At 48.2% G+C, this 24,381-nt stretch overlaps 1 protein-coding gene across 3 annotated transcripts in view; it reads left to right on the plus strand.

Annotated features, from left to right (window-relative positions):
* The first annotated feature begins 402 nt into the window (after nt 1–402).
* DCPS (decapping enzyme, scavenger) overlaps nt 403–24,381 on the plus strand; it is a 36,601-nt gene continuing 12,622 nt past the window's right edge. For 2 of the 3 annotated variants that reach the window (XM_081037988.1, XM_081037989.1), the window contains exons 1-3: nt 406–628; nt 1,853–2,027; nt 22,730–22,875. In XM_081037988.1, coding sequence (XP_080894114.1) covers nt 419–628; nt 1,853–2,027; nt 22,730–22,875 — 531 coding nt within the window. In that variant the 5' untranslated portion in view covers nt 406–418. Of the gene's footprint in view, nt 629–1,852; nt 2,028–22,729; nt 22,876–24,381 lie in introns of all 3 variants that reach the window. The other variant, XR_013992556.1, reaches the window with a different exon arrangement.

Raw genomic sequence — 24,381 nt, forward strand, 5'->3', positions numbered from 1 at the left:
CACCAGCGGACTCCGGCAGTAACTCGGATGAAAAACGCTCATCGAGACAGGTCGCAGGGGTCAGCGCCCCGAGGCGTAAGCGCTGAGCACGTCGGGAGTTGTAGTAGCAGCGCGCAGGTGGGCTGGGCGTGTCCGCGGTCTGCGCAGGCGCACACTCTCCCGGGCAAGAGACAGGTCGCAGGGGGTCAGCGCCCCGAGGCGTAAGCGCTGAGCACGTCGGGAGTTGTAGTAGCAGCGCGCAGGTGGGCTGGGCGTGTCCGCGGTCTGCGCAGGCGCACACTCTCCCGGGCAAGAGACAGGTCGCAGGGGGTCAGCGCCCCGAGGCGTAAGCGCTGAGCACGTCGGGAGTTGTAGTAGCAGCGCGCAGGTGGGCTGGGCGTGTCCGCGGTCTGCGCAGGCGCACACTCTCGCGGGCAAGATGGCGGACGCGGCCCCTCCGCCGGGCAAGAGAAAGCGAGAGCTGGACGCCGCGGGGGTGGAAGCAGCCAGCACAGAGGACAAGGAAACCAAGGAAGCCGGCACTGGGAATGGCACCTCTGCCTCTGTGCGCTTTCCTTTCTCCGGCTTTAGAGTGAAAAAAGTGCTCAGGGAGTCCGCGCGGGACAAGATCCTGTTCCTACACGGGAAGGTACCACAGCGGCCGGGGGCGGAGACGCGGGTGTGTGACGGTCCCCGCCCGAGAGGCGGGGCTTGTAAGCGCTCGGCCGGGAAGTACCACTCGCAGTCCGGGGTGGGGGTGGCGGGAACGGCGCCCCTCCAGGATGCTCGGCGGCAGAGCGCGTGGAAGAGACGTGGTCACCCGTGGAATTAAGGAAATGAACAGAGGCACGGCTGGTTTTCCTCGGTCCTCCTTTGCTAAAAATAACTTCTAACACTTGTCGAGTGTATTGCATGTTAAAAATCTCGGGGTAAATTCTCCAAGCCATTCCTTTATTCAACCTGCGCAGGTGCTAGACGCCCAGGGAGTGTTGCGGGACCGTCTGGCGCCTCCGTGCCCCTGGGCACGACCGGAGCCTGGGAGCTGTCCCTGCTGCCTAGGATCCCAGCCCTAGCAGAGGAGACAGTTTATTAAGTTGGTAGTTCAGTTCCACGTACCATGCACAGACAGGCCAACGTTGAGCCGGGTACTGGGGACATAAAGATGGCAGTTACCATCCCCGACCTTCGGGAGTGCAGGGTGTCTCCCGTAGACAGATACACGTAGCTGGCTCTAATGCCGTGAGCCCGGTTCTCTCGCAGGCACGGAGAAGAGACTGCAGACCCTCCTGGGAATTGGTCAGGTGTTAAGGTTCCCCAGAATGCCTACCAGGAGCTCTCATTTTTGGGAGGATCGTGGGACCTGGGCCTCAGCTTCCGTACTTCTCTCTGTGTCTCTTGTTTTGTTTTTGACAAGGTTCTGTCTGGTTCTCTCAGCCCCACCTGTCTTCAGCCTGCAGCTCCTGCTGAAGATTTCAGCCATGAGACCTTCACACTAGGAGTTAGTTGAGATAGCCAGATACACTAACTGTACCTATGACCATGGGCAAGTCACTTACTCTCTAGACCTCCGTTTCTTCATCTGTAAAATGGGGAGAATTTGACAGAGGCCTTGGGAGCCTCAAATGGAAGACAGCGGAGAAGCTTTGCATCTTTTAGAAAGGTGTGAGCACTGCCACAAGCATTTGGGTTAATGAGATGTCTTCCCTGGGAGGAGAAACATGAGTGCTACTGGCTAGACTTGCCCAGAGGGAAACGGCAGGGAAGGAAATCCCATATGTTGGGAATTCCAAGGCCCCGGGAGCTTCTGCCTCTGTTCTCCAGACCTCACCTGTGGCTCTGCCCCTGGGCCCACTGATGGTGTTTCTGCCTACAGGTGAATGAGGCCTCTGGGGATGGGAATGGAGAGGATGCCGTGGTGATCCTGGAGAAGACGCCATTTCAGGTGGAACAGGTGGCTCAGCTCCTGATGGGAAGCCCTGAGCTCCAGTTGCAGTTCTCCAATGATATCTACAGCACCTATCACATGTTCCCTCCAAGGCAACTGAGTGGTGAGCAAGTGGTGGCTGAAGTGGCTGCATGTGAAAAGCGTGGGATGGTGGGAAATTAGGGGGTGCGGAGGCTGCTCTCTATAGTCTGACTTGCATATTCTAGTGCAATAGTTCTCAGTGGAAGGAAGAGGGCATTTTGCCCCCAGGAGACATTTGGACATCTCAGAAGACAATTTTTGGTTGTCAGAACTTGGGAGGTGGGGTTGCTGCTGGTACCTGGAGGGTAGAGGCTTGGGATGCTGCTAAATATCCTATAAAACACAGCTGAGCCCCCACAGCAAATGTCACTAGTGCTGGGTTGAGAAACTGCTCTGATGTAGTGTGTTGTGAGGAGGGAATGTGAGTTCATGGGAGAGAACAGGTTCATCTACTAACTGAATAATAATGATTGTCAATACGTACTAAACCCTTACTGTTGTGCTAGCCACCGTTCTGAGTAGTCTACATATATTATTGTATGTTACCTTCAAAATAGCATTGTGGTAGGAGTTTACAGGTGAGGCAACAGATTTCCGAAAGGTTAAATAACTTGGCTAAGATCACACAGCCAGTAGGTGACAGAAACACTGAACCCCTTCAGTAGATGAGAACTTGCTCCGCATACTGCTGTGAAGGACCAGTGTGCCAGGTGCTGCAAAGGTCACTACCCTGAAGGAACTCACTTTCTAGTAGGGGAGACAATGGGATTGCTGTGGACGGACTTGAGAAGGGCAGGAACTCGTAGGTTAAAAGGCAGAGATTTGTTTTTGATTACAAGTATTTTTAATAGTAAAAAGAGTAAGAAGAGGAATATTCCATGCTAAAAGCCAGGCATGATGTGAGCTTGTTTCCTTTAGATGCTTAGATTTACTAGGCAGCTTTGGTGGAAGTGTGAGGGAGACTGGTTGACCTTGAAGGTTCCTTCCAACCAGGAAATTGTGGGGTCTGCTTTACCGCACAGATCCTTCTGTCTTTCTATTTGTCCTGCCCTCTGGCATTCACGGATATCCTGCCCCAGCCTTTCTTATAGATTTAGTCTTTTCCATACCCCCAAGAAAGGGTGCTATTGTTGTCCTTTGGAAATTTGTGTAAATGCTTGATAGGAGACAAGCAAACCTTTCACGGTTGCAAGCAAAACAGCCTGGTCCTCTATTAAAGAGAACCAGATTGATTGGTTCAAGCTGACAGAAATGGACAGCTGTATTTACTTTCTCAGGCATTGACATTTAAGCAAATGTATACTTCAACATGGGATGGCAGAAGCGTGACAGAAGGCACTGTAGCCAAATAGCACTTGGGGCAGCCCCCAGACGACAGACTGGGGCCAGTATTCTGCTGCCACTCGTTTCCCTCGCCTCCCCCCATCCCTCTACCCGCCCGCCCCATCCTCAGCCAAAATTCAGAAAGGTCTGCTCCACAGAGCAACCCTGTAGAATTCACAGCCTTTCTTTTTCATTTCATTTTTCCAGTACTTCTGTGGTATTGCACACAAGTGGTCGTGGCCCCTCCCTGTCTTTCTGTTTGTCATTTTTTTCTAAGATAAGTACTGAAAGAGCCAGTCAGTTATCAGCTCACCACAGGTCCTCTTTCCCATTCAGAACCCCAAATATCTGTCTACCTTGTCCGTTTTTTGTTTTGTTTTGTCTACATTTTTCTACAGTACAACCTACTCTTGTCTGGGTGGCTCGGATGTTAGCTCATCTTGTTCAGAGCTGTCTTCTTAGCGTAAAGTCCAACATGCACACATCGCGGTATACTTTTATTCTACCTACCCAAGTGAGGCATGGTGATTTGGAAGTCATAACAGTTTGCTTCAGAGTTCCGTCCTCATCTCTCTCTTGTTTAGCTATACACCCTATCCCTGGATGAGCTTCTGGAGCAGGGGTTGGCAAACTGTTTCTAGAAAGGACCGGAGAGTGAATGCTTTAAGCTTTATGAGCCACAAATAATCTCTGTCATAGAGTGCTCCTTTTTTAACAACCCCTTTAAAAGTGAAAATGCCACTCTTAGCTTGCAGGGTATGTAAAAACAGCTCATGGGCCAGATTTGACCTTCTGGCCAGTTTATCAACCCCTGTTTCAGATTTCTTCCCATTCAAAGTGTGGTCTGTGGTATCACCTGGCAGCTTGTTAGACATGCAGAGTCGCAGGCCCCACCCTAGGCCTCAGACTCAGAATCTGCATTTTAGCAAAATCCCCAGTGGAGTCATGCACACTAAACTTTGAGAGGCACTGGGCTTTAAACACCATCTGTGTGTCGATGATGCCCATGTTTATTTCTCCCTGACCTTTCCAAGAACTCCAGGCTCCTATGGAAATACATGCCTACTGGACATCTCCGTTTGGCAGTCTCTTAAGTGAAATGTGAGACTTAGCACTTTTTAATGTATTTAAAAGTGCTTAAACATATTAAATAGTAGTTGCATTGTTATTCTAATGTGCTGGGCCCTCTGCTGGCTACTGGAGCTTCAGAGATGAATAAGACACCATCTGTGCCCTCACAGTCTTGTTACAAAAAGAGCGAAGTCAACTCAACAGGATTTGGTCACTGCCTGGATGTAGGGAACAGAGGTCATTGAAAGTTGGAGCCATGTCGGACCCATATAAGGTCCTCAGTAAATGACTGCTGAAAAGTAAAATCACAGGCTGACCTGCTGTGTTTCCCTGTGGGCCAAGCATTTCACAGCCACGAGGTGGCAGCATTGCCAAAGCATTGTGTGGCCGGCTCCTTTGACATCTGAGCCTTTTCAGCCCTGCCTCTCCAATCTCAGTCTCAGAGTCACCAACTCTTAAAACTGCCTGAAGGGGCCTGGAAGCCTGGTTCCTACCACCTCGGCCCTGTGAGCCCCCTGCACAGTTGCCCCTGGAGTTTTTCTGCCGTTTCCGGCTGTTTCTCCAGACCTCCTTCCCAGAATACTTGCCTGGGGGAGCCTCCCCCTACCCATTTCTGAGCTGGCGGCTCTCCTGATTTCTTTTGGTATTTCTCTGGTCGTTGGCAAATTTCTTCTTCTAGCCTGGAGGTTTTGCAGTCTTCTCATTTATCCTCCCGAAATCTCAGCTGACCATGAGAGGCTGTGCCCCACGTCACTGACATAGTAGAGCATGGGCAGCAGAGTTAGACATGCTTCTGTCCTGTCCCAGCTCTAACACTTACTAGTGGTCGTGCTGTTCGAGGTTTAGTGTAATGCAGGGTTTAAGAGCCAGCTTCTGGGCTGGAATCCTGGCTTTGCCATTTCTTAACTGTGAGCACTTGGACGTTTCTGTATTCATTTAACAAAGACGAAGTGCAGGCTGTGTGCCAGGTGCTGTGCTGCATGCTAGGTATGTAGCAGGAGTACGTCAGATCGTATCTCTGTCTCTGGAGTTGTAGTGGGAAGGCAGAGAGCCAACCAGAAAACAAAGGTGTCAGTGACCCTGAGCAAGACAGGGACTGCGTGGTCTGCACATCCAGGTGTCATCTCTACAGAGATGACACCCAAGCCGGGGATGGAAAAGAACCAGCAGTTCAAAGAGCTGGTGAGGGGTCGAGGAGAAGGTTCTGGGTGGAGGGAGTAGCATGCGTTCTGGGGGAGGAAAGAGGAACAGAAAGGAAGCTGTCATGTTGGGAGCTTGGAGGAGCAGTTGGTGGCTGTGGTATGTGGTACAGCTGAAGATGAATCTGGGGAAGTAACATCAGTTAATTTCTTGTTAAATTAGGTGAGAAACCAAATGTACCTCAGGACAGTTATGAAATAAATGAGATAAGAAAGATAACACAATGTTTTAGCCTCTGCCCACCGTGAGAAATACATTTTACATTGTGACCTAGTACCTGTGACTAAATGCACATAGATGTAAGGGAAACAAACGGTTCGCAAAACAATCCTACCTTTACTTTGTGGGATACTCTCTGGTCTTCTAACTTAATTCCAGTCATGTGTTTCCTTTTTTTCTGATGCTCGTTTTAACCTCCTAAATTAATTCCGTCCCACTGTCGTGGGTTATGCCCTTTTGAGAGAAGGTGTGTAGGACACTTAGCCCCGTGGTCGGCGTACAATGTGCGTTCCATACGTGTGAGTCATTTCCTATTCTTGTTTTCTACCTTTAAAATTCTATGAGCCTTCAGTGGAACCATATATGTGACACGAGAAAATGCCTGCCCTGGCCACGGGCAGGTTTCCTTTCTTGCCCGGGTGGCCATGTGGTCAGTGTGAGGCCTAGGGGGCCAGACAGGGGGCATCTGAGTGCTGCTTCTGGCCATCAGGCGGGCAGAGCCCGGATCACCTCCTGCTGCTGCTCCAGCTCTCACGCTCTCACTCCCGTGGCCTATCAATGGAACCCTTTCATTGAGATCTCTGTTCCTTCTTACCTGGGAAGAAGGGGGAGATACTAGGGAGAGGGGTGTGACTCAGAAATCCAGACTGCGTCTAAAAAGGCCAATTGTTTTCCCGCTGTGGAGAAGGGGTGTGGAATCTCAGGTTCAGTGGAGGAGAAGGCGTCTGTGTGAGTGAGGCCAGGGCAGGGGGCGGAGGGATCCTGGGAATCGCATCATCTTTTGGTTGCAGAGAACTCCCAGTACTTTAGCTACAGGTAGGGTTTTCCTCCCTGTGCTCTTTGCAGAGGCGACACCTACACCTCTGAGTTTAGAGTGAGGACTTGTTTGGGAGGAGCATTTTAGAAGACTAGCCACTCCCGTAAAGAGTTTCCCTGGCAGCCTTGTTCATGATAGAAAAAACCAGAAGCAATCTGGATATCAACTCGCACTAGAATAGATAAGTATGTTGAGGTGGTTTCCTACACTGGGTTGCTTCTTTATTGCCGTGAAAATGAATGAACTACAAGAAAAGCAAGGCACATAGTACAATGCGTGATTCCAGATAAAGCTGAAAAAAAGCAGAACTGAATAATACACTGCTTAGGGTGCATACATACATGATGAAGCCAGGAAGACAAAAAAGACACGATTAACACCTTATTCAGCGGCATGGTTATCCCTGGTCGGGCGGGGCAGAGAGGACATCAGATATCCTGGTGATGTTCTGTTTCTTGGACTGCGTGCTCCATGCGTGCATGTTCTTTTATTTTAGGTATTTTAGTTATTTCTCACTGTGAGCAGTACGTATTTTGTATTATATACATATGCATATGTATATGTATATACTTAGGTATGTATATGTGTATACACATATGTATATGTGTGTACACACACACACTTTGTTTACATGTACAATAAATTTCCCAATTAAAAGTTGAGAAAAATTGGGGGCGGCCGGTTAGCTCAGTTGGTTAGAGCGTGATGCTCGTAACACCAGGGTTGCCTGTTCGATCCCCACATGGGCCAGTGTGAGCTGCGCCCTCCACACTAGATTGAAACAACTACTTGACTTGGAGCTGATGGGTCCTGGAAAAACACACTTAAAATAAATAAAAGTTAAAAAAAAAAAAAGTTCAGAAGAATTGGCAGGACCTTAGAAGAACTAAGACTGTTTCCCCACTAAATTATAGGGCTCCGCCCACATTCTCCAATTTGGTTTCTAGTCACTGTTGCTGAAAGTACAAGTGTTTGATTTAGGCCTCCTTCCTCTGGGTTTTGGATATTAGCAGACTTTTGTTTCAGCACCCTACCTTTTCTCTGGGGCAGAGGAGTGGTGGGCCTGCCCCTCTCTCTCCAGCGACAAGGGAGTCGTGCTGTGCTAGAGCACATTGCAGGAGGCTGACCGCCCTGGCAGGACAGGGCAGTGTGGGGAGCTCCTCCAGCAACTGGACGAGAAGGCCTAGTACCAGGCTCTGTGGGCCCTGCTCTGGCACAGGCTGGCACAAGCCTCTCACCCCATCCCTGCGGGTGTCCTCTGCAGCCCTCCCCTGGCAGCTGAGCCAAAAGACAAGAGTTCTCTGAACAGTGACCAACAGGGAAAGCCTTGCCAGACAGGTCCCAGCTGGAGTGGGTGTTGGAGAATGCCATCATCATCTAACACGAGAAACTCCCCAGGCGCAGTCAGCATGGGACACGAGGGCAAGTCCCAGAATTGCTCTGAGACGCCGTGTCTCCGAGTGAAGAGTGAGGACTCAGATAGCTGGTTCACCTGCCTCAGGGCGCTTCTGTGTCCTGTGAGATCGCAGAATCATAGTATCTCAGGTTAGAGAGGAACCTAGAAGTTCTTTAGGACTGTGGTTCTTACCTAGCATTAGCCATCAGAACTGCTAAGGAGCTTTCTTGAATACAGAATCTGGGCCTACTCAATAAGAGTCTCTGAGTTAGGGCATTTGTCAGAATCAAATGGGTAGCACCCAGAAGGCTTCTGTGGGCAGGGACAGGTTCTGCGGCCACTCTGCCCCACCGTGGTCTGCTTTCTTTCCAGAAGCAGTTACTATTATTGTTGTTGTTATTTCTTTTTTAAAAAAAGAAGTAAGCCTTTATTTCCTGATTTTAAGAAATCTGATTTGCAAATTAATGTGAGTTATCATATCAAATAATAAATGTTCTTTTTGGAAAAAAAAAAAGAAATCTGGCTGTGCTGCACAAGCAGTTACTATGCGTATTAAGAAAACCTCTAGGGTAGTGCTCTGGTGGTTTCCTGCAGACTGAAGAATATGTGTATGCAACTCTTTCTTAATTTATCAGATTTTGACATCGAGTCCCCACAGTAAAAGTTCAGCTTCTTTATTCCACATTTCATGGTGCTTCACTTTGTTGTGCTTTGCAGATAACTAAGTTTTTTACAAATTGAAGGTAAGACCCTCCACCAGAAGAAAGGTCACAGCTCGCTGAGGGCTCAGATGATGGTTAGCATTATTTTTAGCAATAAAGTATTTTTTAGTTAAAGTATGACATTGTTTCTTTAGATATAACGCTGTTGCACTTAAAGACTACACAGTATAGTGTAAACATAACTTTTTACATAAAGTTTTTTACATAACTTTTAAACATAAACAAACTAAATACATATAATGTAAACATAACTTTTATATACACTGGGAAGCCAACATATTTGTGTGACATGCTTTATTGTGATACTCACTTTATTGCCGTGGTCCAGAGCTGAACGCGTAGCATCTCGGAGGTGTGCTGGTACTTCCTCACCCTCCTTCCCTTCTCCTCCCAGTTTTTGATGTTTATATTATTATTTTTAGAGTTTTTTTAAAATTGCCTTTGGAGTCCTAAATAAGTGAAATCTGCGTTAGGTTTTATCATTCTGTCAGGTGAGAATCGCAGTGGCTCCAGCCTTTCCTTCTCCTGTCCTTTGCTGTCTCCCAACTTACCTGTCATGGTCTGTTCTGTTGTTTGACTATAATGAAGTCTTGCATGCTGTGTCTGTGAGGTGACTCTGGATTGACAACAGTAAAGAGAGCTAACGTTGTTATGGCCATATTAATGTGTGCTGTACCCTCAGGCAGAGTGCTAGGGTCACGGGTCCTCATCCACCTGTCCTGTGTGGAACTCCATGCCTCTTGGAGGAGAAGGAATCTGACATGTAGGTCACATTAGATTCTCTTTCCTTATAGTCCAACAGTTCCTCCAAATCATGCTGCTTTTTCGTTTGTTTCATACTTGAATCATTATTTTATCCGCTTTTACTTTTTCACAAAGCTTTTACTTATCTCTTTTTTTTTTTCTTAGACTGTGGATAAAAGAATACTGTGCTTTTACTCTGCTTTTGAAATTACTAGCCACTTAGTTGGGTAATTCATTACATTACACTCCTTCCTTCCTTTTCCTTTCCTCAGTGTCTCCTGCTGCTCCAGCCTGGACAGTTGCTTCTTTAGGCATGCTCAATGTTTCTTTCATGTTCTACTCTCTTGTTCTACTCTCTTTAGCTGAAGTACATTCGTAACTGCTTCTTCAGAAAGAATACATGAGAGGTAAACGTTAAATCTTTTATTTTGCCCTCACTTTTGATCGATGGTTTGACTGAATACAGAATTTAAATTTATTTTCCTTCAAAACATTAAAGGCATTGATTTGTTGACTTCTGGCATCCGTTGTTGCTAATAAAATATCTGATGTTAGTTTGATTCTCATTTCTTTATAGCTAACAATTTTTTTTATTTTTTTTGCTTTGTTACTGTCCTTTTCTAGAAGCTTATAGTATATTCTGTTTATTGTTGGTGTACTGAAATTTTGTAAGGTATCTAAGTTGGATTTTATTTTTAATTGGGGTGGGTACTTTGAGGTCCTTTTGATTTCAAATCTTATGTCATTCTTTCTCTCTACATTTTTTCTATTATTTCTTTGATAATTTCCTTCCCTCCTTTTCCTTTATTTCTGGAAATCCTTTAGTTGTTAGACTTCCTTGGTTGATTCTGTGTGCTCCTTCTATTCTCACTGTTACCATCTATATCTTTCTACAATCTGGTAGGTTGTCTTAACTTTGTTTTCCAGACCTTATAGTGAAGGTTTTAATTTGGCAATCATATTTTAAATTTTCTTCCCTCTGGTTCTCTGATTATTTCATTTTCTTAGCATCTTGCTCTTGCTTTACAGAAGCCAAATTGGGATTACTTTCTCTGACACACTAATTAGAATTGTTTTAAGAATTATCTCCTGACCCTTATGTGATCTCGTTTCTTCTGGGCTCTGGTTCTGGTTGTTTATTTTGGTCATTCTTTTATAGGCTGCTGGTTTTCCCTGAATGTCTGGTGACTATTAGCTCATTTGTATTTAGAAGAACCAGCCTGATGTGGGTTCCGGCCACTATCCATTTTGGTAGGTCTGTGTCCACAGCAGGCCGCTCTCCTGGATCGGTAGCTGCTCCAGAGCTTTTGGGTGGGGAGTGGGGCTTGTTGGCTGGCTGGCCTTGCCTAGGTGTGCATGTGGCTGGCCCTGGGGAGACACCCTCGTGCTCTCTCGTCCGCTATAGCTCGTGGGTCATACTTGGCCCACTTTTTTTTGCATGGCCTGCGAGCTAAGAGTGGTTTTTACATTTTTTACAGGGTTGTTTTAAAAAAAAAAAAGAAAACTAAGAAGAATATGAAAAAGAGACTCTATGTGGCCTACAATACCTAAAATATTTCCTATCAAACTTTTATGGAAAAGTTTGGCGAGCCCTGCTCTCGTCCATGGTTTCAGAGCCCGCTCCCGGATGAGGGCGCGGCAGTGGGTGCAGTGTGCGGCCGGTCCTTAGGCAGCCCTGTGGTTGATCCCAACGGGCAGCTTCATTTCCCTTCCTGTCCTCTACCTGTTTGTTCTACCTGTTTGTTCAGAGCCCAGATCCTCTCCTGGGTTCCCGTGACGAGGCTGGCAGTCACCTCCACGGAGCTCGCCGCACGCTCTGGGCTGCAGCTTCCTTCCCTATTGTCTCCTCCATTGTCACGCTGCTCCATGCCGCGTCCTAACTTTGGGAAATGAATTGCAATCTCTCTCTCTCTGCTGCCTCCCCACTCTTGTTCCCCTCACTGTTACAGGTTTGTTCCCTTTTGTACTTCACTGCTGCCATGGCATTGGATTTGGAAATGGTCTGAGAGCCACCATTACAAAGCAGTGGGGGGCCTTCCACACAAGCCTAGATAGGCTGCATGGGGGCTCTGTAGTGTAAGTGGCTGAGACCATGGAGAAGTCACCCCACTGAGGCCCCTCCCACACAGAGCTGATGTTAGCGAGCTGAGACAGACAGCTCAGTTTCTCCCGTGTTCATGCTTACACTGGGCATGCACTGGGCATACACTGGGCATGGCCGGGTCTGTAAGGTTGTAAACCCCGTGTCCCTTTCACCTAGCATTTCTACTTCCAGGTATCTGACCGAGACAGTTACTCACACACATGCCCAAAGAGGTGCTAGAATGTTCAGTGCAGCACCATTTGTGATAGTAAAAAACAAAAACAAAAACAACCTAAGTGACCCCTGTGGGCGGCGGGGGGCAGGGGACAGTTAACAAGGCGTGCTGCATGCGTGGCCTGGGCTAACGGCAGTTATCACAAGGAAGGAAGGAGGTCTGTATGGACTGTCCCGGAGATCTCTGAGGCCACGGGTAACCCATAAAAGGTCGTCCCACTTGTGTTTAAAAAAAGAACATGTAGGTATATTCATATTTACGCAAACTCATTAAAAAAAAGACTGGAATAATGAACACTCGACTGTTGTCAGCGTTGACCTCAATGAGAAGGATTGGAATTATTTGAGAATATATTCATGTGACACGTGGATAGATAGATTTTTTTCCCGGATGTTAACCTCCTCACCAAACAAACAAAAGAAGCAGATCAAAATATTAGCCTGGATGGGGGCCCCTGGCTGCCTCCTGACTTCACAGCCTGAACAACCCTCATCATTTGGAGCTTGTCAGTTCATTGACAAGCACTGCATACCCCCAAGACACATGGGCCCCAAACTCTGATGAGGCATGCCTACTGACGGAGACACACCTGTGACATGCTAACGAAATCCACTTTGCCGTGGCAGGGTGGGCACTGGGACCTGGTGGGTTGGAGTGTGCAGAGGTGGCTGCTCCCACACCTGAGACATGGCCTCCTGGGATGGGCTGGACTTGGTGGTGGGAGGACGGGAGGTGGAAGGGTGCTCCCTGTGAGGGCAGCAGTGTGGACAGAGCTATGAAGTAGGCACCTGGCATTCCTGGGCTTTGTTAGTGGGACGGCAAAAAGGGGAGTGAGCCCACAGGAGTCTCTCTTTACTCCTTTAGTTTTATCAACTGAAGCCACTTAAAGATAATAGGTTTCAGTCTCCTTTTCTCCTGGGGTGCTTCAGAGCTTCTGACACCAGAGAGCCAGAGCCCCCTCTGGTCTTGGAAGGACAGTGGAATAAGGACAAGCAGAAGTTTCAAGATGGAAAGATTTCCTACCACCTGAGTAAAATTCTTGACCCGGAATCTGAGCTCTGCCTTTTTCTTGACTGTCTGATTGGCCCATACTTCTTTCCCTGCCACTTCACCTCAGAGCCCTTGCGTGCTGCTTCCTCTGTGCCCCCATCTTCTCCCTTCACCACCTGAGAGCACAGCCCCTTTATTCAATTCTCCTTTTAGATTCAGGGCTTCCAGGAGGCGGGGAGAAGCCATTGCAGTCAAAGCCTATTTAGAAATGAATAGATCCAGAGTGACTGAGTTGAAGCCACCGCCACAAGCCTGGTGTTCTCTCTCCCTCTCTCAGATGGGGCAAGGTCCCAAGACTCTGTGGCAATCTTAAGGCTCAAGTCAGCGGAAAAGTCAGCTTGCTCAGAACCAGTGGGCGAAGGCAGACTACCCACAGGATAGCTGGTTCCCTGTCATTGCTTGGCTCTGGCTGAGCTCACAGCCTGCTTGGTGTCCACTCCTGATCCGTCTTTCTGAGCGAGTAGTAGCCTAGGATTCCGGGAGTCCTGGCCTCTTCTCAGGGGACGTGTCCTGTGCCGTTAGCCTTCTGTCCCTGTCCCACCACACACACACTGGCAGTGTTTGCTGACGTTGCACTAAAACTTGGTACCTGTGCTCCTTTCAGAGTGAATTAAGGAAATACCTTTAGACAGAATGTTGAGAGAGGCTATATTTTTGAATTTTTGAGTGTTCGGTCTAATAGCTCTTACAGTCTGGTCTGCTCAACCCAGTTTTCTTTCTGCATGTGGGGAGTGGGATTCTTACAGCCTTAAGGCCAAGACCACCAGTCAGCAGCTCCATTATCTCAGTAGATATCAGCTCTTGAGCCTTCTGTTCAAATGGAAAGCCCCGTAGCCACACTACAGCAGCATTTCCTGTTCCTGAAGGACCACTTCCTATATGGTGTACGAAGGTTACCCCAACCACGGCCAGGCCTGCATTCAGTTACCAGATTTGCTGGTGGGCATACTTCTGTCACACCCCTTCCTCTCCCTCCTGGGCTTCAGAGGACTGAGGAGAGGGGGAAGGAGCCAGTCAGATCCAGGGTCTTGCTAAAATCAGCATCTGCCTCTCCTCTGTCTCTAAGAGCATCTCTGTGCTTTTGTTGAGACAGGTAATTAGCGGTTTGAGGTTTGCTGTGGAGTGGTTGAAGCTTCCAGTAGGGTCCTGACCACACCCCTCAGCGCTGTTTATCCTCTATCTGGAGGTCTTCTCAGGCCTCGAGTTCTCCCAGCATCCTTGCAGGGAGGGACAGGGAACACCCCTCCCCAGCCTGTGATTGGAGCGTGGCTGCCTCCCCTCCCGCTTCTGGCCTGTTCTCTCTGGTCACCAGAGGCCAGGCGGGAGAGACTGTCACCTAGCCAGGAGAAAGCCCCAAGAGGAGGAATGGAAAGGCAGTCTGAGAGACCTTCTACCAGTCTGTCCCTTGCCAGCCCTCTCTAGGAGTCCTTTGATGGAGTGCCCCCCACTCCCCGTCTGGGTCATCTAGCTTGTCACCTGGGTGGCTCTGCTTGGCTCCTGTGGAGGGGAGCGGGTGGGGGGGGGGCTTGACACTCAGATCCAGCTTTGCTGTTGCCTCTGCTCTCTTGGGCCTGCACATCTGGGTCAAGTAAGTGGAGACTGGCTCATCATAGCAAAGGGAGAGCAAAAGCCACAGACTGAGCCATGGAAATGACCTCATCGTGTGGAAGCCATCAGCAAAGGCTGGAAAGCAGTCATGTTTGAACATGTGTATGGGAAGGAGAGCAGACTGTCTGTGGTTTGCATTTTCATGTTTCATGTGCAACAGCATTTTCCTGGGGATTTGGCTAAGCCAGCTTTGGCAGAGAGCAAGCGAGACAGCTGCTCGTTCCTCTACATAGCCCTGCCTCCCACCTCTGAAAGCAGCTGAGCTTTTGTGTTCAGGTGGGGAACAGGAGGTGGCTTCATTCATTGGGGAAAGCCTTTCATGAGACCTTCAGGGTCTTGATGGGCAGGACAGAGCTGTCCTAGCAGGGGCACGCCAGCCGGCTCGTCTGAGCTGCGGAGAGAAGGAATGTGTGTGTGCAGGGCCGCTGTTCATCTGAGATGCATTGTGTGACCATTCCTGCTGCCAACACATCCCTGCAGATAAAGAGCTCTGGCCCCATGCCCCACGAGTTGTAATACCACCACAACCCCCCTCTTCTAGGACCCCCCCCACCCCAGGCCTCTTTCCTCACCATCCAGCACTGTCATATTTGGTGAGGGGTGGGGGGCTGGTACCACACACATAAGTTGTAACAGCCATTGTTCCCTGTTGTGAGCAGAGTTGTCTTCAGTCCCTCTGCTCCCCACCACAGCCTGTTCTAGCCCAGCATTTGGCGGCAGTGCACCCTGTTGACATTGCTCCTCAGACAGCCGTCCGGAGCTGAGGGAGGGGGCCTCGACTTCCCTGCATTTCCCAGGAGGCACTGCAGCGAGCATTGGGGAATCACTGTTGTTAGTCTCTGCACGCTCTGCCGTACTCCCAGACCTCCCAGTCTGCGGCCCCAGTCGCTCTGGCACCTCATTATGCCCTTTGGTTTTGCTGACAGGGGTTTATGTGTCTCTGGAGGGGGTGGGACTCATCACGTTTCGCCTATCTGAGAGGACTGCTTTTTGGAGAACATGACCGTAGCATCGGTGTCTTAGGGAAAGGCCTAAAAGAGGATGGCCTGTGGCCTTGGGAAAACAGTGTTGCATAGAGGAGCCATACTGCTTGGGTTCAAATCTCAGCTCTACCACTGTGTTGGGCAAATTAACCTCTCTGGGGCTTGGTTTTAAGGGGTGACTTGTTTTTCTGTTTTTAATATCTTTGTTACATAAGTGACCCATATTGGTTTCAGAAAATGTAATACTCCCTAAAAAGCTAATTAAAAATTATAGTACATATAACTCCACCCCCCATACATAGCCTCTCGACATCTTGGACTGTGTCCTGAATTTCAGAGTTTTTCTGTGTGTGCTTATGTGTGGTTGTGCCTGCACACACTTAAAAATAATATACGTTCTGTTCTATAGACTGTATTGGGGGGGACACATTGTGAGTATGTATGTGTCAGGTGCTATTTTAGGCACCGCACACACAGTGTATAAAACAAAGTCTCTGCTCTCAAGGAGTTATGTCCAGTTGGAGGAGATGGACCGTAAGTAACAAATAGGTCAAGAGGCAGTAAACAGGTAAGAAGAAATATAGAGCATTATATGAGGTCTGACAATGAAGTTTGCGAAGTTGCCACCGAGCACTTATACTGGCAGCACTGTACACACAGCTCGGTGAGGTTTCATAACCTTGGCATATCAGTGTCTCACAGCTGTGTTCGTGTCGACTTGTGGTGGTGTATTGCTGAGTGGCGTTCATTATTGCATGATTTTGTGTGCCGTTTCAGGAATGTCTGAGCTTGAATTAGAGCAACAAACAAACATTAAATTTCTTGTTAAACTTGGCAACAGTGGAAGTGAAATCAGGGACATGGTAGTCCAAATTTATGGAGATAATGCCGTGAAGAAAATGGCAGTGTACAAATGGATTAAACGGTTTTCTGAGGGGAGAGAGCGCGTTACTGATGAAGAGAGGTCAGGGCAGCCAGTAACGAGCAGAGCTGGCGAAATTGCAAAAGTTAGTCGAACTGTGCGTCAAAATTGTTGGCTGACTGTGAGAAGCATAGCAGACCAAGTAAACATCAATAGAAAAATAGTTAGGAAAATCTTAACTGAAAATCTTGGTATGAGAAAGGTGTGTGTAAAAATGGTCCCGAAGGAGCTCCCAGGGAACAAAAGCAAAGGAGAGTCAGAGTTTGCCAAAACCTTTTGGAGAGGGAGGATGATGTTTTGGGCCATATTATCACTGGTGATGAAACATGGGTGTAGCAATACGACCCTGAAACAAAGAGTCAAAGTACACAATGGAAGTCAGCCAATTCTCCACGATCTGTCCAAAAGTCAAAACAATGTTGCTAACCTTTTTTGATATCAGAGGCATTATTCATTATGAATGTGTACCAACTGGACAAGCAGTTAACCAAGTTTACTATTTGCAAGTACTGAAAAGGCTGCATGAAAAAGACAACCTGAGCTTTTCGCCAACAATTCATGGCTCTTGCATCACAACAATGCACCAGCTCCCACGGCACTGTCTGTGAGGGAGTTTTTAGCCAGTAAACAAATAACTATTGGAACACCCTCCCTACTCACCTGATCTGGCCCCCAATGACTTCTTTCTTTACCTGAAGATAAAGGAAATATTGAAAGGAAGACATTTTGATGACATTCAGGACATCAAGGGTAATACGACAACAGCTCTAATGGCCATTCCAGAAAAAGAGTTCCAAAATTGCTTTGAACGGTGGACTAGGCACTGGCATCGGTGCACAGCTTCCCAAGGGGAGTGCTTCGAAGGTGCATAGTGATATTCAGCACTGGGATATGTAGCACTTTTTCTAGGATGAGTTCGCAAACTTAATTGTCAGACCTTTTAAGAGAGAAGGGCAGGGACATGGGTTTCCAGTTAAAAGGGGGCAGTTTGCCCACCTGCTTCCTTTAAAACCCTCACTAAAAAAGACGTTAAATTAAAAATTAATCCATAAATTCTAGAGGGAGGGAGAGGAGACTGAGATAGAAAGCAAAGGGAGGGGGAGTACGTGACCTAGCAGGTCTGAGAGACTGAAAGCTGAGCCTGCAGAGGGGAAAGCTGGGCAGCAGTCACTTAACTCCCCTAACTGCTTCTTCCGGAGATTAGTCTCTGAAGAGGTTAAAACAGAGGGTCTAGAGATTCTCGGTACAGTTGAGGTTGGGTTGTGGTACTGTAATGTAGGACGGTTAAGTGCAAGTTTACATACTGAATGTTGAGATGAGCCCTGCCCTTCCACGCAGCTACTTCTCCTCACTTGGATTGCTGTCAGCCAGGCTTATATATCAATACCTCCATGTATGAAATGGGAAGAGTTGTCTGTGGCGAATCTGACCAATCCAATAGAAAAGACTTAAACTCTTGGGGGTTCTCAGGCAAAGGAATAGCCTGATCATCCTAAAATAAAGCCCTGGGTGAACTCATCTATGTCCACAGAGCTGCCCATCAGCTCTTTAGTGCTCTCCTCTCAGTATGAGTGAGTGGACAGGCAAGGATGACCGAACTCTTGAGTAAAGTTGATAAAGAAAGGACAAGAAAAAGAAAGGGAGGAAGGGAAAGAAACTTGGAGGAAACAGAAACTTCAGGGAGAAGAAATTTTCAGAAACTATCGTTAATCTCAGAGAAAGTATGATATATTGAATGCGTAGGAACAAGATGCTATCAATAAGGAATTTTTTAAAAAAGCTCTTGGAAATTAAAAATAGAGCAGAAATAAAAAGTTCAGTAGGAGGGTAGATGAAGTTGAAGAAAACTACCTTAAAAGTAGAATTAAAAAGACGTAAGAGATGGAAAATAGGAGAGAAAAGCCCTTTACCTTTTAACATTTTGCCACCTTTGCTTTTTCTCGCTCCATGTTTATATATAATAAAGATTTTCTTACTAGTATTATTTATTGAAAAGTAAATGGCAGACAACATAACCCTTCGTTGCTAAGCATTTCACTCTTTGTCTCCTAGGAACCAGGGAATCAGGGTAAAATGACCAATTTTAGGAGACTTCACACCTGTACAAAGCTATTATATAACATAGAGACCATTATTAAATGTTACCAGTTGTTTCAGTACCGTCTTTGAATCAGGACTCCTCTGCCCCATCCAGGGTCCAGGCCAGTCCTTTATCTGGAGCCCACCTTCTCCTTCCTCATGTTGACACGTTTGAAGGGTCATAAAGCCTCTCGTTTGTCGAATGTCCCTGTATTGGGGTTTGCTGATATTTCCTTGTGCTTAGATTCATGTTGTACATTTCTGGCCAGAATACCAGGGCACATGGTGTCAGTTGTCCCATCAGGAGTGATGTGAACTCCGGTCGCTTGGCGTTTTCCCTCTGTAATTGGTAAGTAATCTGTGGGGAGCTATTTTGAGACGGTGCGTGGATATCCTGTTCTCAACATATTTCTCCCCAGTGGTTTGACATTTATTGGACATCAACTCTCCCCCACGCTCCTCGTGTGAAGTTAAGTTGCAGGTCAACACCTCTACTGGCGTTTTAGGTAGACACCAGAGTTCGCTTCGGGCTGCCAATGAGAACCTTAGCTTTGGGAAATACATTGATTTGGATCTGAGAGGTTTTATTCCACTTGGGACAAAAATGCTCTTTTGGGTTTAAAGTCTGAAAGGCCAGATTCATTTTTTCATTCGTTCAGTAAGTATTTGTTGAGTGCTTACTGTAGGCCAAGTGCTATTCCAGGTGCTGGGGATAAAATGATTAAAAGAAATTTAAAAAGTTAGACAAAATAAAATCTTTGTCTTCCTGGAAGGTACATTGTAATGGGGGGCAGGGGAGAATCAGCCAATCAGTGTGTCCTCTCCTGTCAGGTCGTGATGAGTGAAGGAGACAGTGATAAAGTCAGGGGTCCTTCTTTAGCCAGGGCTGTCCGAGAGCTCTGAGGAGCTGATCTTTGGGCAGAGACCCCGGTGTAGCAAGGGAGCAACCGTGACTCAGGGGTGGCCTGCCGGGCAGGGGGAGGAGCAGCTGGTGAGAGGCCTGGAGATGGGCACATGCGCCATGTGAGTTAGGGGTGGCGGAGCAGAGACGTTGAGGGGGAGAACGGTGGTAAATGAGGTTGGGGAGAGGTCCAGGCACGATGACGGAGGGCCGTGTTGACCCTGATTAGGGAGCCAGAGGGAAGTCCAGGTTTGAGGGGGTCGGCTCCTCAGGAGGGCATGGAACCCAGCAAGCCCTTCCCCTGACGCCAGCATGTCAGGGCCAGGGCTTCGAGGGCTGGTCTGCCACAGGCTAGCCCCCAGGCGTGACTGGCTCTGAGGACCCTGGGGGCAGCAGTGGGGGTTTCTGCGTCCAGGCAGAACTTTCTCGGGAAAGGGATCGCAGGAAGTGAACAGTTGGAAAATGCCTTTTTATTTTTTCCCTGCTGCAGGAGGGGGCTTGCTGGTGAGGTGCCTGTTTCCCCAGCACCCTGGGTGGCTCGGGCGGTCTTTGACAAGCCTTGGCAGTCAGGGGCATGCTCAGAGGCCCAGCGGCTTTCTGATCTGGAGCAGCCAGGGAGCCCCAGGCTATGATCCCAGGACTGCGTCCATTGCCAGGAGGGCTAGGCCCTTCTCCAGCATCAGCTCTGTCTTTGTCCACGGCCCGTCTCTCCCACACCGAGGGAGTGCCTTTGCTCATGGCCTTTCTCCCCATGTCCCAGCCCTGGCAACCGGAGTAACAACGAACACAACAAGAATGAGAGCTGGCATTTGAGGAACACTATTTGGGGCGGGGTGGGCGGAGCGGAGGGTCACTTTCTAAATGCTTCCTGTATCCTGCTCATTGACTTCTCACAGCAGCCCGAGGTTATACAGCTACTCAGTGCAAAGCCAGGATTTGAGCCCAGGCTGACTGCTTCCAGAATGTCTGTTCTCCCCGACGCTGCACTGCAGATAGCATGGGATTCTCCTAGAGTCCACTGCCAGGGCCACGCAGTGCCATTCGACCTATTCCAGGCAGTCTCCTACCTCTTAAAATCTTGGTGTGCTTGACCTCTGGCCTCTGACGCAGGGCTGGTACAGAGTGTTGGCAGTGAGAAGTGAGGAACTACTTTTGCCGCTACTTCCCTTTCAGGGTCCAATCCAGAGATTCTTAGGAAGTGGGTTGATATTTATTTAACATCTCCAGTGGTCCAGACGACATGTGTTGTTTAATGGTAACAACAATTCTGTGGAGCATAATCTTATAAGTACCCTTTAACAGATGAGGAGACTGAGACTCTGAAAGGTTAAGTCACACGCCCCAGGTCTCACAGCCAGTAAAAGCAGAGCCACAGGTCGGCTCAGATCCCGTGTCTTCTTCACACCAAACTGCTTTGCCTGCGGGGGCTGATGACCAGCGGCCTTTGATCCTCACCAGAAGTCATGTGCTTGGGGTAGCACCTGTGGACGTCTCCGTTGGGCTGTTGGACGACAATATTGGGACTTTAAGTGGGTGTTGAAAGAACACCAACTCTAGGGTAAGAAGGCCACAATTCCAGCTTGTCGCTGCCGCATTTCACAGCCTGACATTGGATAAGTCTCGAATCGTCATCAGTGCTTTTTACTTACCTGCGAAATGGGTATTACAATCACCGACTTCCTCAAACCAAATAGCTTCGTCTCAAGGTGTGTAGGTGCGCGTGAGAATTTGCGGCAGTTTTCAATACACCTGCAGGGCTTCTCTTTTGGTTTCCCTGGGCACGCACATCTGACTCTAGAGCTAGGGAGTCAGGAACGTCATGGGTCTTTAGAGAAATATCCCAACTGATTTTAAAGCCCCATGTTCCTTTTCTGCCCTTAAGATCTATGTTGAAGCGCTACATATAAATGTTAGAGTAGTGCTAACAGTTGTAGCAGATGTTATTAGAAAGAGAGAACAGGACTTAACCCACACCAGGTGGTATTGGAGCAGGACCCTAGCCTAGAGAGTCTGTTTAGGAAAACTACACAGTTTCCTTCTAGTGAAAACTGGTTCTCAACTGTGGGCAGTTTTACCCCCTGGGAAACATTTGCCAATGTCTGGAGACATTTTTGGCCGTCACATCTGGATAGAGGGTTTCACTGGCATCCCGGTAGAAGCCTGCAAAGCTGTTAAACATCCTGAAATGCACAAAACAGCCCCCACAACAAAGAATTATGTAGGCCAAAGGCCGGTGGTATCAAGATTGAGAAACCCTGGATTAAAAGTAGCCAGCACTTACGTAGTATTTACTGTGTGTCAGACATGGTTCTAAGTTCTTCACAGGTATTAACTTGCTTAATGCTCCCAAGCCTAGGACACAGGAGGGATTATTATCCTCAGGGGACAGATGCTGAAATAGGGGCATGGGAGGTTAGATAAATGGATCAGGGTCTGGGTCCTGAGGAAGGAGCGAGCCGAGCCAGGACTTGAACTCAGACATTTGGGCTCTAGAGTCCTTGCATTTAACCACTGAACTACGCACTGCTTTGCATTAATAGGACTCCTTGGCTTTAAACCAGATTTTCAGCTTTGGGCCCAGAAACCCACATACAAGGCTGACAATTAAGTTCGTGAACTTGTTGCAACAATGTTGCTAACCTTTTTTGATATCAGAGGGATTATTCATTATGAATTTATACCAACTGGACAGTTAACCAAATTTACTATTTGGAAGTGCTGAAAAAGTATGTGAAAAAGTTAGACGACCTGAACTTTTCACCAACAATTCATGGCTCTTGCATCACGACAATGCACCAGCTCACCCGGCACTGTCTGTGGGGGAGATTTTAGCCAGTAAACAAATAACTGTATTGGAACACCCTCCCTACTCACCTGATCTGGCCCCCAATGACTTCTTTCTTTACCCCAAGATAAAGGAAATATTGAAAGGAAGACATTTTGATGACATTCAGGACATCAAGTGTAATACAACAGCTCTGATGGCCATTCCAGAAAGAGTTCCAAAATTGCTTTGAAGGGTGGACTAGGCACTGGCATCAGTGCATAGCGTCCCAAGGGGAGTCCTTCAAAGGTGACCGTAGTGATATTCAGCAGTGAGGTACTTAGTACTTTTTCTAGGATGAGTTTGCAGATTTAATTGTATGACCTCATACCTAGAAATTTGGTGTGCGAGAAGAGTCAGAAACCTTTTATTCTTGTGCCTAGAAAATAGGGGTAGGGTGGTGAGTTTTCTAGATTTTGAGTGTGGCCCAGCTGATGAAGTTAGTGGCATGAGGCGCTTTGTGGGAGTGGGTCTGCCTTTTGCTCCTTCAGTCAGGGAACCAGAGGCCAGGCGGGGTCATCTCCTTTCCATGGTGGGGACCACAGTGTGAGGGACAGTGCAGAGTGGGCCTAACTCTGCAGTTCCGGGTCGTGTTGTATCATTGCAGATATAAAGACGACCGTGGTTTACCCGGTCACGGAGAAGCACCTGCAGAAGTACCTGCGCCAGGACCTCCGCCTCGTCCGAGAGACGGGAGGAGATCACAAGAACATCACCTTACCCCACTTGGCGTCCCAGAGCCTCAGCCTCCAGGTAAGGGGCTAGCACATCTCGGGCTGGCCCAGAGGGGTCACACATGGAGTGCTGTCCCCATGGCCAGGTTCTCTTTCTCAGGCGTCCGTCGTGGTCTTCTCAGGGGCCAGTACTGTTCCACAGCACAAGTTATGGGGCGACGGCAGAGAGCACAGTAGAGTCCCTGCCTTTACGGAGCTTCCTTCCTTGCAGGAGAAAGACAGCACACAAATGTATAAGTGGCCATACGAGACACGAGGCCATGAGTACTATGGAGGAAACTAAGCAGGAAAGTGGCATAGAAAGTCCTGGGATGAAGTGGTCACTGTTTTGCATAGGATGGTCATTGATAAGGGAGTGACCCTGACATTGGGCATGCCCAAGGGGATCTCAAAGCAATCTGTATCTACTCTGACAGCCTTCATACAGTCTCGGAGTGGCTGTGCTGTTGCCAGGGATCTGAATGGGTAAAGACTGATGCCTGGTTAGGCTCACCACAGTCCAGACTTTTATTCTTGGTTTTGCCGGCAGCAAACCAGCCTCCAGAAGCCAAGTCTGAGTCCAAAACTTCCCCTTCTCTTGTTCTCCCTTGCATTCACTTCATAGAGGGCAGATCCCAATCGTCCCTGGGGACTTAGTGCAGGCCTCTTCTCCCAAGGGCTATTTTCGGGGGTTGGCAGCGCCTTCTGAGTGTCTTTAGCCACTGGACCAGCTGCCAGGCCATTTAGCTAAGAGATCCCGATTTCTGTTTGGGCCTCGGCCCAATGCCAACCAGAGCCTCTGCCTGGAATTGGCCCCATGTGAATGCTTCGAGTTAAATATGATGGATGAGTCGTTTTCTTGCCCACTCACTGGCTCTCACTGTCTCCATGTCTTTTTCACTCACTCTTGTTCTCTTTGAGCATTTTTCACTTACTCTCCCAAGGTTCAGGTTCCAGTGGTGGAGGGTGTTCTACTGGTGGAAACTCACAGCCGTTTCTCCAGGCCCAGGAGAGGGGGCGGTGCCCTGAGTATAGGGGCACTGTGGGGTGACTGTTCTCGGGAAGAGGAAGGAAAAGGAGGTTGGCAGGGTGGGGGGGAGGCCCTGTGTGCCCACAGCCCTCTTTTCCAGCCTGGCTATTAGCCATGGTCTCCCTGTGCAGTATTTGCACAACTTCCTCTGGCTCAAGCTGGCTTGGGTTTTTTTGTGTGCGTTGTTTTTTTTTAAAGTTCCAGCACTTGCTCTGTCTTCTAAGTGGAAAGGAGATATGTGTCCATCTTCCTAGATAGAGATAGCTTCTGCTGTTAGGATCCTAGAGGGATCTCTCGGAACTTATGAGATATGATCAAAAAATATAGTGAATGTTTAAATTAAAAAGAATTATTACAGTAAGAGACACATTGCCAGTAAACCCCCTCAGAATACTCCCCCTCGCTTTGAACACACTTATCCCATTGTTCCTGCCACTTTCGGAAGCAGTTCTGGAAGTCCTCTTCCGTGAGTGTCTTTAATTACACTGTCATGGCTGCCTCGATGTCCTGAATCAG

The sequence above is a fragment of the Rhinolophus hipposideros genome (genome assembly GCF_964194185.1).
Source record: "Rhinolophus hipposideros genome assembly, chromosome: 24".
NCBI lineage: Eukaryota > Metazoa > Chordata > Mammalia > Chiroptera > Rhinolophidae > Rhinolophus > Rhinolophus hipposideros.